Genomic DNA, 18,734 nt, shown 5'->3' with positions numbered 1-18,734 from the left:
CAGGAGATGAAAGTATATTTAGAAGGTCGGATTAATCCTCCACGCGACAGGTAATCCTGGTTACTTTTCTGCAGGAAGTTACTTCTGCCGAGTTATCAATATATCTGAAATACACTTGGAAAACTCCTGACCTCTTACCTATCACTTTTCTGCAAGCACGCCTTGGTTGACATATTGTCAGGTCAACTTTCTCAGCTGATTTTGGCTCGCTCCCAACTACAATCTGTGAGACCTCTGCAGCTCTAAAATTACATTTCATACAGGAGTCTGCCAAATGACATCCTGAAGCAACACGGCTGAGGATGCTCTGTCACTCTGTCTGTAATGGTACCCTTCATACATGACATTACATTATAAAACCAGGCAGGAGGTTTACTTATTAGGTTGCGTTTATTTCTCTTTTTTGGGCAAGGTTCCTGTGTTCAGGGAATAACATTCTGGTGAGAGGCAAAAAAAAAAAGCATGGGCCATGAGAAGAGTGCATAACAGATTCCCCCAGTACAACTAGTAGAAAATACTAGTTGGTCCCTATAAATATAGCGTGGCATTTAAGTTTTTCCAAATGTACAAGATATGTTACAGTTAAACTTCACAACATGAACAGTGGACATACAAAAACAACTTAGATGACTTTCTTAAGCTCATCATACAAGACAAGCACGAATGCGCCACCCATGCCTCTGAGCACGTTAGACAAGGCTCCCTTGAAGAAGGCTTTGCCGCCCTCGTCGCGGGAAATCTTCTTCCAGCAGTCAATGGTGCCAGAGTACATGATGTCGGCTGAGGGGGAAACAGAATTACAAAAGACGTCAAATGTTTATCCTACTAAAAACAGCAGCAAAAGCAGAGAGTTATACTTTGATATGTTGTGTTCATTACCTCCTTTACGTCCAGACTGCATCATCATACGACGACGGACAGTGTCGAAGGGGTAAGACACGAGACCAGCGACCGCAGTCACAGACTGAGCAATCATCCAGCTGACAAAGATGTGTGTGTTTTTGGGGTCTGGAAGCATGCCTATAAGAGAAACAGGAAGGTTAACTAAAGTCCACTGAGACAAGAGACATCAAACTTTGCAATGCCTGGTGATGAAAACTCACCCTTCGCTGTGTCGTAGACGCCAAAGTAAGCAGCTCTGTAGATGATAATGCCCTGTACTGACACATTGAAGCCCTGGTACAGACCCTTGATGCCATCAGACTTGGAGATCTTCACCAAGCAGTCTGCCAGGCCTTTGAACTCACGGCCCTGTCCGGGTTTGCCGACATCGGCGGCCAGACGTGTTCTGGCGAAGTCGAGGGGGTAGACAAAACAGAGTGACGTGGCTCCAGCGGCGCCGCCCGACGCCAGGTTACCTGCAAAGTATCTCCAGAACTGTTTGTGCCTGTCCACCCCGTCAAGGAAAATATTCTTGTACTTGTCCTTGAAAGCAAAGTTGAGGGCCTGAGTGGGGAAGTATCTGATGACGTTGGCCAGATTCCCTCTCCAGTACGAGAGGAAGCCCTGTTCTTTGGGGATACGGACGACACAGTCGATGATGCCCTTGTACTGCATGTCAACTGTAATCTGTTTGCTGGCATGTTGTACCTGTAATTACAGCAGAGACACATCAGTACATTAGAGATATTAAAACGAAGAAGGCAGGGTAAGCAGATCAAGTCTGACATTTATTTCTTAAATCAATGCGAATGAGCACATGACCTTTAACCTGTTAACTCTCTAACTTGTCTAATCATGACTCCTATTTGCATCTAGTTGTGGACGATGTACTCAGATCTTTTACTTAAGTAAAAGTAGTAATACCAGTGAAGAAATACTCTGTTACAAGTAAAAGTCCTGCATTAAAAAAGAACTTAAGTAGAAGTACAAAAGTATTAGCATTATTGATGCATTAATGTGTACGTTAATGTTGCAGCTGGTAAAGGTGGAGCTTATTTCTTACTATATTCTGTATATTGCCGGGAAGCTTTTACAAAAGGGACAAATACATCATATAATGTATTTGTTGATTATATTTTCTATTAATAATCTGAATCTGCAAAGTAACTCAAAGTTTCAAATAAATGTAGTGGAGTAGAAGTAGAAAGTAACATAACATGGAAGTAGTCAAGTAAAATGCATGCTCCTCCAAATTGTACTTAAGTACAGTACTTCAGTAATTGCACTTAGTTACTTTCCACCACTATTTGCATTCACGTGCCAGAGTACAACTCTGATGGCACCCATTCAACAATTCCCAGCCCCTCCTGCAAAGTGTTGTTGCTGAGCCAGGGCCAAATGCAGCAGTGGGGTGCCATGGCTCAAACCTTCCTGCGACCTTGGCTGTGAGTTGTCAAGCCAAACTAAAGACTTGTCATGGAAGATGAGCACTTTTGAGCACCATGATCACAGCGGATGGCCATGTTTGCCTTTAATAAAACACTTTATTTTTGCTTGGTGAGATTGCAGCTTGGTGGCAGGTGCACTACGCAACAGGTCTGACGCGCCTCGGAAATACTCCTTCCTCATCTGTGCAGCAATCTGTGACGGAGGTGCTATGTTCAGACTCCAACTTCTACTCTTAACCATGCACCCCTCCATGATTTAGTACTGACTGCAAGAAGATGCTTCAAATTAACTACTTTTCTGTTGCACACACTAGCAGGCAGACTGTATGGTTATATTTATGATATAATTATGTTAACACTGACCTGGAGGAGAAGCTTGACTCTCTCGATGGGGGCTACAGCTGTTTTGGAGATAGCAGCGGCAATACCACCAGCCAAGAAGTCCTTGGCGAAGGAAACGGCTGTCTCATTCATCTTCAGATTGTATCAGTCACTTAGTCGCTGGGGTTTGCCGGTGGAGTTGAAATGGCCGACTCCAATCTAGGGGAGAGTGGATTTAAGAAGACTGAACGCGAGAGGGACAGTAAACTTCGACTCTCGCGTCTGATTGGTCGGCTGCAGGAAGAGGTGGGCGGGGTTAACTGATGTCCTTTGATTCAGATGCGGTGCCCTCCGTCTCATCACTAAAGTGAACTCTTAAGAAGACCAAAAAAGTTTAACTTTCTTACTTGACAAGCTGTTTAGATATGCTGATTGAATCATATCTCAACAGAAGTGTTAGGTAGCTTGAAGTTTTGGATGAGATTTTGAATTAAAGTCATTTCAAATGTCAGTTTGAATCAGCTGAGGGCTATGGAGAGTAAAGGTCATCCCATCTGTTAATGTCTCTATGCTGTCACTCAGTTTCCCACTGTATGGAAACAGAGGACATGATTGAATCAGCTGACTGATCAAACCTGCCAGCAGACATTATTAACTATATAACAAGTAGAGAAATGTTGCTTGTTAGCACAAATGATCACTAAACACAAGAATAATCATTGGAAACAAATTACACATTATTTATTTGTTATTGTTGTTTATTTATTATCAATTATTTATATTTTAGTCTTGACTCAGCCCTCATCATCCAGTACCTGGTGCTCTTTGTAATGTAGTTTATATACTAGCTGACATTGAATTGCATTTTTACTACAGGGTGAAGTGGAGTCATTCACCCTCATTAATGTCAAAAATGAAGAAAGAAATGACGCTCGTCATCGTGAACCTCTTTGGCTTCAGCAATGAGGAGGTCGTTTTATCTCCATGATTAAATCAATTGAGATCATAAATATAAAACCAAGATTTAGAAAAGAACACTTCAAAAGTGAAAATTGTTTCTGTAACAGTTTAATGTTTTAAGTGCATTACTTCCATCATATTAGCATATTTACACGATTGATCATAACCTACTCAAACATAGGAAGCATCAATATTTTTTTACATTTCTTGTACATTAAACATATAATGTATTACAGAAGTAGAGAAGAAGAGCATTTGAATGAACTACAGAATGGCACTATTCGATGTCAATAACTGAAATAAGCCCCAAAACAAATAGTTAATGCTCAAGGCACATAACATTTAGTTAAAAACATGGAAAGAGATGAAGAGTGAGTGAATTCAAACACAAATAATATATTAATAGATGTTTCTGAAAGAGGTAGACCGTTGCTAACATAATGTAATGTATGTTAACGCCTATGAAGATTTGAAACCTGAAATGTTATTTAATAACAGACAAAAGCCTCTGAAGTAATTAATATTGCTGGTCAAGTGTGGTCAGAAGTCACTATTGCCTTTACCAGACATCTTCTCATGTGAAGTTTCACCAGCGGTTTCCGAAAGACGACTCCCCTGATCCAAAGTTCCTGTTTTTCAAGTATTGCTTCGCCTCTTCCAGCTCGTACGGCCCGAGGCTCTGGTCGACCCCGGGTGCAAGTTTGTAGCTCAGGGGTGAGACGATGTACCCGTTGCGGTAAAGGGAAACCTGCTTACACATCTCGAAGCACGTGTAAAGAAGGCCAAAGTAGGGAACAATCTGTGAAGGAATTATAGGATGTTTTTAATACACTTGAGACTTTTTGTTGCAAAAATGCATGCGTCTGGGAAGTAGTGAGCACGCAACTGGATAAAGGAGACTTGGATTATACTGCACGAGTTGTTTTGTTGCTTGATAGTTTTGCTGTTGTTAAACGTGCCCCCCCCCCATTTACTTCAATTCATTTTAGACATGTGAGAAAAACAAAGTTCAAGGTAACACGGGGTGAGTAACTGATATACAGATGGTCATCTTGTGGGTGAAGTATTCCTTTAAATTGACCATAAATCCTCAGAGAGGGTTGTTGGTTATTACTAAAAGTGTGCTTAATGTGCATACAAATTATTTTCATTCAGCTTGACGTTTTGTTATAAAAGCAGCATGACCAGGTCTTTCATTTGTAAAACAGCATCCAACTAATGTGACATTTGCAGCTGAAATAGGAGAGTGGATCATGCTGTTCCGGGGACAGACTTTGTGCAGCTTGTTTGTGATATTTATGCTATGAATGACACACTAGACATTGCTTTCCATGCCCCACCCTCACCCGTCATTACTCTCCCTTTTACGTAGGCCATGGGGCACAATTCTCTCGCGCCATAAAGTCCCTCGTGTTTCTGAGCATGTGCAGTTATTTCAGTTCCAAAACACAAGAGACCAGTACTCTATTGCATGATTGATAGGGAGTAAAATGTGGCTGAGGTATAGATATTATTGATAAATAAGTGAAAGGTTACCTTTATCGTGTTGGCAGTGAGGCCATTCCACAGTGAGAGGACGCCCTTGTTTTTAACAACCTGTATGAAACAGTCAATCATTCCACTAAATGGACGTCAACTCCACCAAGATGGGGAAGACGGGCACTCTGCGCCTGAGAAGAGAATGAAAGTGATAATGAGCAGCAGCGAAAAGTCATTATGTGTCTGTAAAGTAATAACCGGAAATGTGAAGTGAAGTATGACGAGACAGATCGAACTTATTGCCTTTTTGTGGAAGATTTAATTAAGTTATATACTGTATATGCACATCAGCAGTTTTGCTAGTAAGTAGTGCAAACAAAGTAAAGTTGACACTCCTGCTCTAATTAGGATTGTTCTATGATTAACTCTGATACTGTGTCTTTTTTGTTATTTATTCTATTTGCAGATATTTTCTATTTATTTACAATGTTTCCAATCCCCTGTTCTGCCTATACATGTATAAACCCGAAAGAAAAGAAAGACTGCACTACCAACACAGTGTTGTATCCTTTAAAGGCCTTCTTGCTGAATGATCACATCCCTGTGTTGCTGTCAATGATGTACCTATATACTTTAAATAAGGCTGCCAAATGTTCAGAAAGGTGTGTGCGGTTTTTGTTTAGGAAGGTATCTACCGATTAATCTTTTATCGCAATTAACCTGCAAAAATCAACTTCACATAAATGCATTAAACATTAAACATTATTACAAAAGTAAATATAGGGGCAGGAGAAAAATCTAATAAAATATATAAATCTGAAATGTATCTTTAGTAGTCTCAAGGTCTCAAACACACCGCCATAAGGCTATAAGACTGTTGAAACCACTTTATTTGTTGAGGGAACATTAAGCTTACCCGCAGGTTAAACACTACTTCCCAACTCTAAGCTTCTGCAAACATCCTCTGATGTTTCCCTATCATCTAGTCTCTGCACAACATTTTAATGTTTAACTCTGAGACACACACAAAAGCTGAATCCCCAAGTTAAATTATTATGTAACATTGTAAATTTATAGTGCATGGTGGTGGACGTACACAACTCTCAATTTGCCTGCCGTATGATAGTGACCGGCTATCTTTAGAGAACTTATCACGGCTTCTGCAGACCCGGGACACATTCACATTCCCAGCTGCTAATGAACCTTGTGGTTGCTAATAATAGGTGGATAAAACCGGATGTAGTATTTTGTCCTTTGCAGCGCCATTGTTCCCCATGTGTCCTCCCCAATATACAGAAGGCATCTCAAACATCATTTCAGGAGAAAGTGGTGCAGACTGAGGTGTTTTTATAAACACATATGATGCAGTTCCCAAATCTATAAATAACAAGGTCAATTACTATTTTTAAGGAAGAATTTAAACTTTCCATGTTCAAAAACATTGAGTGACCAAGACTCAACTTAATTTAGGTACATGCCCACTGCCCCCTTGTGGACTAAAGGTGGTAATACATCCAGTATACTGCTATACTGTAAACTTGTTTTATTTGTTTACAGTTTTTTATAAAATATTTCAGGTAGGAATGATGAAAAACTATTTATAAAAGAGACATATGAAGAGGATCAGTCGATTTAATTGAAATATCTATTAAAAGGTATTTCCAGCATTATCCGTAAGCAGTTCAAAAGTCACATAGAAAGAGTTTTAGAAATCTTGCTAAAAAGAAAATCCCTTTGAAAGACCATAAAAAAAACTAATTGCCAAAACAACTCTTAGTGACAGGAGCCTAATGATCATAGGGTGAGTAGCTGACAAAGAGCAGGCATCATTACTTTATTGTACTGTGTTTAAATAGGTCTGTTTCAGTTCTCTTCAAAAACAAACAAACCTACTAGCAGGAAGTGAAATGCTCTGGTGGTAAATTACCTGCATCTTCCGCTTTACAGTTTCAAAAGGGTAGGAGAGGGTTTGGGCCACTCCTGCTGCGAGACAGCCATTAATGAAGTTCTGGAGGGGGGTGAAGCGAAAAGGAGGCTCCTGCCAGAGTTTGTCCAAGTTCATGTAGACTGCATAGCATCCGATAGAATAGGGAAATGCACCTGTAGACAAATTAAATGTACTGTAAGTTACAGTAGTCAGGAGGAACAGAAATTCCTTTATAAAGAAGTGCATATATAACATTTCGGACCAACATGACTGCTAGTAAAATGCAAACGCACCCAGTAAAGTGAGGGAAAAGCCCCTGTAGAGAGCAAGCAGCCCCTCATTCCTGTAGATCTTAGACAGAGTGTGAACTACGCCCATGTACGTGGGCTGTCTGCAGTTCTGAGCGATGAGCCTGGTTTCTACCACCTCCAGAGGGTACTGTGGTCAGAGCAGCAGCAGCGCCAGCCAGTCCACCAGCGAATATGGCTCTCCACTGAGAGATGAAGCCCAGTTCATCCATGTGAAGGTGGACTATCCTGGACACAGAGGAAGGAAAAGTTAATGACACTTAATTGTACGGATTGCATTGATCAGCAAGTGAATGATTGAGTCATTTGTCTTAGGGAGTAGGGCTGGGCGATAAGTCAGATATGACTAATGAAAATCAATTGGTAGCTATTTTTAATAATAAAAATAATTTATAAAGCCAAATATTTCTCGGTTCAAGCTTCTCAAATGTGAGGAATTTGTCATTGTATTCGGTTTGGCATCAATTGAAGGTTGAAACAAACGTTTATTTGGATTATCTCTTAATCTACTGATGACGTTTTTAGTGTATTGCTACATCATTTACTTTAAAATGCCCATCCCAATTTCTCAGTAATATAAACAACAAAATAAACATTAAACCCCTGAACTCAGTTGATGTTGACTTTGCATTAGTACAAACTCAGCTAAAACAAATAGTTTCATTGTTTATACACACAAATACAGCAGAAGGATGTAAGAAATCAAACAATAACATGTGGCTCTACATGATATTGATGATGACCATAGTTTTGTTATTGTAAATAAAAATATGCTCATTATATCCAACAATAAACAGCCAGACAGTTTATTGTTTCAGTGAGTAATAAGAGAGTTAGATATTGTTAGGGTTGCGTTTCGGTCGCCTACACTTAGGCAAATTAATAACTGAGGCCATTTGTGTGCGTCAGCCAAAGAGGAACTGGTTTCTTTTCCTGGAACATGGTGTACATTACAGGACATTCGTTAGCCACGTCGGGATGCAGTGCTGCTTACACAATGTGACCTGAAGCGTGAATGGGAACATACATATGCATATATAGATGATATACCAGACACGCTGTAGGCACTGCGGCATGTTTTGTCCTGTAGTAACCCAACAGATATGCGAGGTGATGATTTCCCTGAGTGAAGTCTCACAGGCAACACATCCTCGCCCCAAAGGAATCAACCATACATAAATATGTATAAACATTAGTTCACATATATAATGCCTTCATCTAACACACATTTTCATATCCAGCAGCATATTATTCTTTTTTTTTTTGTCCAGACATCAGTCCAGAACATAACTTTACACTTCCTGGCCAATTTGCTGTCACCAAAGACAAAGAAAACCAGCACATATTCACATTTGAGAAGCTGGAACCAGCAAATTATTGGCCTGTTTGCTTAAAATAATTACTTAAATATTAAGTCAAAGTCAAGTTATCAAAAAACAGAAACATTGGTTGATTAAATGATAAGTCAATCTACAGAAAAATCTACAGCGACTAATGATTATGGATTCATCAGACATTTCTTATACATGAGGAAACAGCTAAAATAATTATTTGCTGCTTTTCTTCAACTTCTAATTAGGGCTGACCAATTGATCGAAATATTATTGAAATCGTAATATGGCCAAGTGTAGTATCCAAATCGCAGGAGCTGCAATTCTTGGATAATGGTAAATTGTGTCACAACATACCATTGTAAACTGAATATTTATGGTTTTGGATGACAGAACAAAATATCTGAATGCATCATTAGTTAATTAATCAATTATTCAAGCAAAGAATCAGAATTATACTAACTTAACTAAAATAGTTACCAATTTATTTTCTCTTAATTGTGTAATGAACTAATCGTTACAAACACTTAATGAGATTTTTGTGAGTCGACTTCAGTAAAACAGACTGCCTGCGAGACAAATCTCAGGGCAGGAGAAGAACCGAGGCTTGTTACATATCGACTGAGCAAATACTGCCTTCTGATTGGCTGAAAATAGAAGGTGCAGTAAAACAGGAAGTATATCTTTAGCTTTACAGAAAGAAGTAAACAGACTATTTAAACGAACCTCGTAGTTATTTTTGACGTGTCAAACCATTAACATTTAACCTGATGATCAATTATTCTTCTACGGAAGTTATTAAGTGTTCTCTACTTTTCTTTCCACACTGTTGGCCAAACAAACTTGGTAAATTAACGCCAGCTGACCAAGCTTCTTTAGCATAAAGACTAAGCAAAACACAGATAAAAACATAAACAAGAGGTGTTTTAAGTCGATACACTGTGAGAAAAAAAGATTTGTATTAAACACTATTTACTTTTTGTATGTTGTGAGATGAACTGCGGTGTAGGGGATCAACCGCAGACAAGAGGCGAGGTTTCCTTTCCAAAATCCTCGAAGTCCTTCATTCTGGTAGATGAAGAGAAAACTCTGCCAGAAACCTCTTTTACAGTGAAACGTGCCCACCTGACTTTTAATTTTAACCACCTCCAAGGGCGACGTGACGGTTTTACTGAAAAACCCGGCGAAACCGACGCACATGAAGCTCTGAGAACTCGTCAGTCTGTTGTCTTTTTTCAGCGAGGCCATCTCTGTTTGGCTCCCCGCTGAGCTGTCTGCTTCCTGCAATGCTTTCAGGCTTCTCCGATGGACAGGAGGGGAGTTGTTTGTAGCAGGTTAGACATAAATGACTAAATGAAAAGGCTGAGAAGGCATCCTGTCTCCCGTCCAGACCAGCAGTGATATGTGACAAAACAACACGTCACTTTGACCAGTGCTTGGGGGGTGAGCTGGATTAATGTGTCAGTGACACGAGGGGGCGCTCTTGGTTTCAATTTGCAAATCAATTATTACACACATTAGAGTATGTTATCCTCGGCCTAGATGTGTCTTCATACTTATAAATAGTGATGGAATAAATATACACGCATCCTTTATTCTAGTAAAAGTAGCCTACCAATACTCAAATATAAAAGTCCTATATTCAAAGTATTAAAGTAAAATATTAAGACAAACATGGACCATTGGTGGAATGTAACTGAGTACATTTACTCAAGTACTCAAGCCTTTTCAAGTACAATTTTGATGTACTTGTGCTTTACTTGAGTATTTCTATTGTATGATACTTCTACAGTTTGGAAGTCAAGTCCACTACAATTATCTGACACCATCAGTTACTAATTACTTTGCAGATTCAGATTATTAAGACAAAATATAAATTACCTAATGAATTATGATGATTTATTATGAATTAAGATACCCAGCAACCCACCTCTGAAATAGTCCTGAAAGAGTGTTTTTACTTAGGTATTTTAATGATATTAATATTAATATATTCTGTCTAATAGTTTTGTAGGCTTACTTTTACTTGAGTAAGATTTCAAATTGTGAACTTTTATTTTTACATTGTGGTATTGCTACTTTTACTTAAGTAAAATATATGAATACTTCTTCCACTACTGACATGGACATAAGTATTCAAAAGTAAAAATACTCGCCGAAGGGCCCCATCCAGAGTGACAATATCTAAAAGTATATATATATATATACTATATATACTTTATACTTTGGATGAAAGTATTCCTCATATGTTCAGGTGACCTGTCAGGGGTGCCCTTGAGGGCTATTTGGAAACCATGTATTTGAGGGATTGATGGGGCAACTTTCTATCTATAGGCGGCGCAATTCTTCAACCTTTTGGTTTGTATACATAACTGGGGGTGAAATAACCTTTATTTACTTTTTAGGATAGGCAACTGAGAGAAAAGTCTCATGACATTCCCTTTCCCAAAATAGCATGACATTACTTAGACGTATTAATAATTAATAATTAATAATTAATAATTAATAATTAATAATTAATAATTAATAATTAATAATTAATAATTAATAATTAATAATCGATTAATAAATAAAATAAAAGTAATGGATTGAAGAGGTTTGGTTCAAAGCCAAATAATGATTTTCTTTATTATTGATAAACTGTTTGATCTCTAAAATGTCTGAAAATAGTGAAAAAGTCCACGGTGATGTCTTTAAATGTCTTTAAATGTCAGCCTGAAGATATTCAGTTCAATATGATACAAAACAGAGAAAAGCACAAAATCTCCATATTTGAGAACATTTTCTGCCACTTTTGCATGAAAAATTAGTTTAAGGATTAATAGATTATCAAAATAGTTGGCAACAATTTGTCTGTCGATCGACTAAATGATTGGTGGACTAATAGTTGCAGCTCTACTTGTAATATCCTCCTTTTTCCATCTGCAGTGACAGAAGATAAATCCGGTCTGATTTACTCTCCTACTGTATTAATCAGCATTGATTTGTTGTCCCTGTCTTGTTTCAGCACCATGTTTGTTTTTCTCCTGGTCTTGGCCTCCCTCCCCTGCCGGGCTGACAACCTCAGCTGCATGCGAGGAGCCCACCTTCTGTCTGCGGCTGGACCACTTGGCTCCTCCACAAAGGCTATCTGGAATAACAGAGCCAAGCAGAGGAAATGACAGCCGGATCACAAGAGCTTTCCCTCTCTCCCCCTCCTGCTGCCTACTGGGGTGGAAAAGGGTGTGTCTGTGTGTGTGTGTGAATGGGAAACTAGCTTTCACTTCTGAACGCTCAAGAACCAACCTTGATGCAGTGGAGGTCATTTGAGTGATGGTTAAGAAACAAGTGCAGAATTTATTACTGACCTGAGATGTATACACACCAAAGTCATAATTCATATTAGCTACTCAGGCAACCAGGCTACTATTTTAAAGTCCAGAGGTGTTTGAATTGTGTTCCAAGCAAATCAATACAATCTTGAGAGCCAGGATGAGACGCTGGACATGGAAGCTAATTTACTTCATAACTAACTCCGACAGAAGAAGTAGGAATAAAAAGTGTTGGTCCTCGGAGCAATAAAAGAGCTCACTTTGATCACTTTTCACTTTTCTTTGATCTCACTGTCATATGTGGTTTGAGACACACAAGATAATGTCTTCTTATCTTATCAATTAATGCTTCAGCAATCAAACAGGACACCACCGAGAATCTGTTGCCACCCCGTCTCCTCTGCTGCCCTTCCTCTGCCCCTCACATGGCCTTTACCCGCCAGTATTCATAGAGAATACACATAGAGCACTGCCTTCTTCCTGTATGTATATACCCCTCCAGAATGAGAACTTCCTCCATGCAGCAAAGTAGTGCGGGAGCAGCCTGTATGCCTTTGTGTCTCTGGGACTGGCACGTAGCAGTAGGTGTAGGCTGGCTGAGGCATTGTCATTCTCTGGATGTCATGCGCAAGTCAACCCTTGATCTCCCACTTTGAAGTGCATTGCTGGAGGAGACTGTGAGCAGTCTGAGAATCCGGGGTAACCTTACGGCAGTCAGCAGAGGGCGCCTGATACCAGGGCGGCTGTACGGGGGGGCCTGAGGCGCTGTCATCCTCACAGACTGGTGCAATAAAATTCTCACCTCATTATCTGAGACAGTCACATCACAGGCTTGTGTTGGCAGGGGAGGGGAAAGGGAAGAAAGGATGGGGGTGGGGAGCAGGTTAGGGTGGGTGACACTAGAGTCTGTCTGTATGTGAGTGTGTCTTTTTTTTTAAGGGTGGGGGGTGTATTGGTGAGAGAAATCCGGCATAAGTACAATTCACTGTGGCACCATGTCGACACCTCCACCAACAAGGCTCAGGCCAAACTGCCGCACTCCCCGGCTCACTTAACAGGAACCGGAGACTTGTTATGCATAGGAGCCTAATTTTGTATTAATGGTTTCTGTGATGTGTTAAACTGTGAAACGTTGTCAGGGTTTGTTAGGAATAGTAAATGCAATTTTGCACCTCATTACCGGGAACAGACACTGAAACTATTGTTGCCTCATCCATGAGACCAGTAAAGACATTATATAAAAGGTCAAATATGCAGTAAATGTGTAGCCTTAAGACGTTTATTGTGTTGTGATGGTTTCAAGTCCTGATCCATAAATTAGTATAATAATGTGGGATTAATAGTACACCATGCGTAGGGACATTTTTAATGGAGCTGTGCATTTGTTTGGGATTTCCCAAAAATATATCTCAGTGATATGACAGAGAAAATCATGGATTTAACAAAAACATTTAATTTAGAATTTGTGAATTTTTCTCATATTGTGTACTTTCTATTTGCCTTTTAAAAACTTAACAAGGAATGATGCATCACCTATTTAGTCAGGATGTAGATGACCAGGAGGCCCATTGTCTCTGAGGATACAGAGGAGAACTTCTGGCAGCTGGTGCTCCCTTATCTTCCCATGTACAGCCAATAAATCAATATCAAATCTAAGGAACAGGAAGCCAGATGGCCTTCCCACAACTCACTAGGCCAGGGTGCTCTCAGGGCCTCCTCGGCTACTGTACCACCGGTGCATGCTGCAACCCTTTGAAGACATACACATTCAACAAGCAGCTCAATGAATGACTAAAGGGAACAAATAAGCTGTTACGACTCTGCTCAAATCAGTGTTTGTGTTACCATCCACATCAAAGGCCTCAGTCTGTTTGAAATGCAGCAGCCCCCACACCTTGATCCGAGCCATGTACAGGTAGAGGGGAGGAGCAGTCTATTGAGAAGCGAGAGGGTCATGTGGCTGCTTCTCTCAGCCCTGGCTCGAGGGTAGTTGACCCAGACGAAGGGTCTGGTGGTGTCTCTCGTTCCCCAGGGAGCTATTGCCCCTTACACCCATCACTAGACACATTATTTATAGGGTGGCCTATTGATTACACGCTTTTAAGAAATATTCACAGGAATTCACCGCACAGTGAATAAAACCAGAATTCAGATATATTGCACATCATTTATACAATTTTTTAAATATATTTTTTATTTATTTCGATACATTTTAATTTAGATGTATTGAATATATTTGTATATTATTTTTATCATGTTTTTATTGTCATTTAAACCCTTTTTTAATAGGATTTTAAAATATCTTTATTGTTATACTTTTTCCATTTTATATTTATTTTTGATTCCATTTTCCCATACTATGTTTATGTCATGCACCAATACACCAAAACAAAGTCCTTGTACGTAATATCCTACTTGGCAATAAACCGGATTCTGATTCTAATTTGGAGCGGTAAACACAAATAGCAAACACCTTGCATGAAATAATACAATATTAACTGTTGTGTAGCGGCTGACGGCTGGCTCGGAGTAAGGCCAGAGAGGTCAGTTACCTAAATACATCCCGCCAGACTCATCTTGATTTTTGTGTAGGCCAGGGGTCAGGTTAAACAGTAGTTTGATTGAATGGCTGTTCACAGACCAGTGTGAAATGCCAGCTCTATTGCAATGTGGGAGTGGGAAGGAGGGGGTTTCTCTGGCCTTTGTGTGGCCTGCGGTCTTAGAGCACGGACCCATTGTTAGAGGCTGACCAGCCAGCCCCTCAGACTCTCCTTTGCCCTGCTTTGTCTCGAGCAGCGTGACCATTTCCTTCATCCAGGTCAGGGCAGGGTCGTGACTTTGGACACCAGTCCCCTCTGTCTGTCTGCTCAGTCTGCATACTCATAAATACATACAACCCTGAGACACATGCACGGCTGTCACATGTCAGTGTTGATAAAGTAGATGTGTTGGAGCAGGTTTCAGCCTTTTTGAACCAAGAAGATGACAGCAAAAAGATCAGGTGTCATCCTGATTCAAATTCACAGAAGCATGAAACCAAAATGAACACTACAATATATTTTATACGCAAGATTGACAGTTCTTTTGTACGTGCAAATACTTAAATTGATGATGAATTGATTGAAGTCAGAACACATTCATGATCATCATAATTTGCATGGCTGTGCAAGCGTGTCTCACTTGCACCTTTTTTGCGAGTGCGTAAAACACAGTACCACTTGCACCGAGCTGCTATAACCTCTTTACTGCTCTGAAGTGTCTGAGTTATGCCACTGTGAGGTTTTTAGAAGAGTGGACAGTTGCCTCCTCCTATCCCGAGGCTGGACCTGCCTTATCATGGCCTGGCCATCATGGTGATAAGAAGAGGAAAGGCCAAAGGGCCATAAGGAACAGTGTGCATGGTTCAGGTCAACAGTGTGAGGAGGCTGGACTCAAAGGGGAGGGAAGGCGGACAAGAATATTATCTGATAAGAATCACCAAGGTCTTTTGATCTCGGAGGGGCTGATCCTGGGCTACAGGGTGTCATGCTGGGCAGACGAGCAGAACGACATGGCAGGTACAAACAAGCGAGCCCTTGAAGATCATCTGGGCCTAAGCATATTTACACAGGGAAGACTGGAATGACTCTTCTGATGCACACACACATGCTTGTTGTCCTCAGGATTTCACACTGTAGTTGCATTCTTTACATGTTTAGCTTTCACTTTTTAACCAGAAAGCCCGAATAATGCGTCATATTCTGAATCCTAAATCTGTTAGGCAATCAATTCCAAATCCACAAACGACTGTGAGCCCTCTGAAGGGAAGCTTGGATGTCACAATGTGGTTTGGTGTGGTTTTGTCTCATAAGTCACTGATTACAAGCCGTCATGAGGAGGCCAGACAGGACCCGGGGCTGCAGTGCAAGCTGTGGCCCGAACCAAATGCTTTGCTGTCTCGCCCAGGGCAAGATGGAGGAGGGATTTTTTTAGCCTGGTGTGGCCAGAGGGGAGGTTAGCAAGCTGCTGCAGAGTTAACGGGTCCTTGGTTTCTTAGCAACAGTTACAAACAAAAGAGCAGATACACATGTACTTGTATCCAAAGCCTCACCCTCTTTTACAAAACACGGTCCAGTCAGCTGTAGTGTTTGGAAGTTTAAGGACAAATGTGATGATATTCTTAACATTCTTAAAATGGTCAACAAATCTCAGTCTGTGTAGGTAAAGCTCGCTATAGCTTATTCCTGACACGTTGCTTCATTACAATGACTGTGGATGATAACTAAGAACATTTACTCAAGTGCTGTACGTAAGTTACTTACTTGAGTATTTGAGGGAAATATTGTACATTTTACTCATTTATCTCCACTACTTTAGTGACTATATTATTCATTTGAAAATTCAAATGAATAATATAACATATAATCAACAAATAATTGTATTTATTTATTTTATTATTATAGATTAAGAACTTTATTGGTCGCTTGGTGAAATTCACAAGCTACCAGGCAGTACATACAGTATATGGTACAAAAACACTCCTTCTTTACCAACTGTAATATTAAAGTGACGACCACATTAATGCAATAATTAAAATCAAATAATATAACATAGTTATATTATACTGAAATGGGCCGTTGTACATAATGCATAATAATTACCTCACGTTTTCATGGAAAATACTTTTTGCACTTTCACTTATGTAAAACTTTGAATGCAGGACTTTTACTTTGAACTATTTCTACAATGTGGTATTACTACTTGTACTGCGTACTTGTTCTCCACTGCTGATTGTTGGCACTGTAGTTTATTTTGATTTAATCCCTGGAAAACTTTCCTGCTGCAGAACATACTCTCCAGAGTCTTTGAGTGGGATTTGTTGACAATAAGACAAATATTGAATATATTATGGGTTTATTTTCAGATAGTCAGATGACACCACAACAAAGCCACACCGGCTTTTATTTTTAGTTCAGCTCCAGCTTTTGAGACGAATTGCACCTCGTTTCTCCTCACAACTTGAACAATAATGATTATGATTTCTTTTAAATGTGTCCTTACTTCACATCAAGCTAACACGATGACAGCAAAGTATCAGCAACCTGTTACATCCACACTCCTATTAAAAGAATTAAGATGTAAGGGGCCTTCATTATCAGCTCTCTCTGAAGGACTTCAAAGGCGGTGGTGGAGTGAGAGTGCAGCTGCCCTGACGGTGTGAGTTTCTGCTCTCTCACTCCAGAGGAACTTGTTTGTGTAGAGGATGTTTACTGATCCCAGGAAAGACAAACAACCTCTTTCTTGTTTGTTGGTACCACAGCTCAAACAATGTGTGTGTGTGTGTGTGTGTGTGTGTGTGTGTGTGTGTGTGTGTGTGTGTGTGTGTGTGTGTGTGTGTGTGCGTGCGTGAGAGAGAGCGAGACAGAGCTTCAGGATGTATTGTATTGTTAGGTCAGTGTTTATCTTGTCTCTGTGTTTTCACCTCACTTCCAAGTTTCCCATCAGAAGACGACCAAATTCAATGCTGTGAAGTACAATTTGACAAAAATAAACGAGCCAAGGCATACCAGAACGCACTTACACACACCAGATGTCTACAAAAGATATCTTAAATCTGCATTTAGTCAGTAGAATTTCTGATGGTGTTATGATAAGTGATGGCTTAACGCCAGTCTAATAAACAGCTAAATCATTACTCTGCTGCCACCGTGTATCAATCTACAACAAATTACCTTTTAACTCTTTTCTGAGCAATTTCAAGCAACTCTAGATATGATACCTCATGTAAACACATGGTGTCACTCTTTCTCATCTATGCTGCTAACCCTGAGAGGAAGCCCTCAAACCCAGTACACATTTATCAGGTACCATTGTGCTGTTGAGTTGTTGGAAACACTGTTTTTGGCATATTACGTCTAACTCTGACAGCCAAAAGTGTCACCATGAAATATAAGCGCTTTATGTGATTTGTTTGAAGGACTTAAAGTTACAGTTCTCCAGACGTTTTAGGTGTATAACCTAGTTTAAAATGGTTAGCTGAGCAGAAGGATGTACACTAAGTGTTTCCTGATTTGAATTAAGGGTGTCATATGTTGTACAGAGGAGAAAATGTGATTTTAGGCTATTTGAATAAAATTTTAAAAACTGTATTTGTCTTGAATCTTTTCATGGCAATAACATTTAATTGTATCCTGATGCAAAAATATCTGTTTGTTTAATTTTTAGGAGTTTATTTTCTGTATGTGCCAGTGAATACAATGTGATACATTACATTATTTATTTATTTAGACAGGAGGTAAGGCAAAAAAGATGTGAGGAAATCACTTTTTTAATAGAAGTTATTACACTTCCCATTAACCCTGTGATTCAGTTTATACTGATAGGAAAATACTTAACTTACTGGCTATCTTATGAAATACAGACCAATGGACATCTGTATTGCCACAATGGAGTGTCTCATTCTGTGAGCTTGTATCAGCAAATGTCACTTTGTATTGAGGTTTCCTACCACCGCTATAAATCCTGGGGGAAACAGGCTTTCACAGAGAGGTTTTATGGCACAGAGACTTCCCTTCCATACCGCGGGGGGATGGTGCTTTACACCGTGTGTTCGTGTGTCGCAGTCCTTTTAACTGGCACAGTCTCAAAACTAGTATTTTTCTTTTCAGCAGCATCCAGGTGTTCACTTCTTCACTTACAGATCTTTTGATAATACTGGTATGAAGCAACGATATAATCTAATTCAAATGTTTTCATCTGTGTTCGGCGTGGCGTAAATGAAGTGGTGG

General features: G+C 39.8%; 2 protein-coding genes across 2 annotated transcripts; both read right to left on the bottom strand.

Annotated features, from left to right (window-relative positions):
* Nucleotides 1-381: 381 nt before the first annotated feature.
* slc25a5 (solute carrier family 25 member 5) lies at nucleotides 382-2,908 on the bottom strand. Its single transcript, XM_029442203.1, has 4 exons — nucleotides 2,694-2,908; nucleotides 1,104-1,590; nucleotides 880-1,020; nucleotides 382-780 (listed from the first exon to the last, which is right to left on the bottom strand). Exons 1-4 carry the CDS (start codon nucleotides 2,802-2,804, stop codon nucleotides 623-625), a joined length of 897 nt encoding a protein of 298 aa, XP_029298063.1. The 5' UTR covers nucleotides 2,805-2,908; the 3' UTR covers nucleotides 382-622.
* A 793-nt stretch (nucleotides 2,909-3,701) lies between these two features.
* On the bottom strand, nucleotides 3,702-10,077 carry slc25a43 (solute carrier family 25 member 43). The gene is given in 7 exon segments (XM_029440921.1): nucleotides 3,702-4,410; nucleotides 5,148-5,236; nucleotides 5,239-5,281; nucleotides 7,018-7,190; nucleotides 7,311-7,455; nucleotides 7,457-7,553; nucleotides 9,633-10,077. Coding segments are annotated over 7 exon segments (1,032 nt in total). The 5' UTR covers nucleotides 9,905-10,077; the 3' UTR covers nucleotides 3,702-4,197.
* Nucleotides 10,078-18,734: the final 8,657 nt, after the last annotated feature.

This window comes from Cottoperca gobio, chromosome 10, assembly GCF_900634415.1.
Source record: "Cottoperca gobio chromosome 10, fCotGob3.1, whole genome shotgun sequence".
Lineage (NCBI taxonomy): Eukaryota > Metazoa > Chordata > Actinopteri > Perciformes > Bovichtidae > Cottoperca > Cottoperca gobio.
Note: the sequence above shows the minus strand (reverse complement) of the source record. Positions and strands in the feature narration are given on the sequence as shown.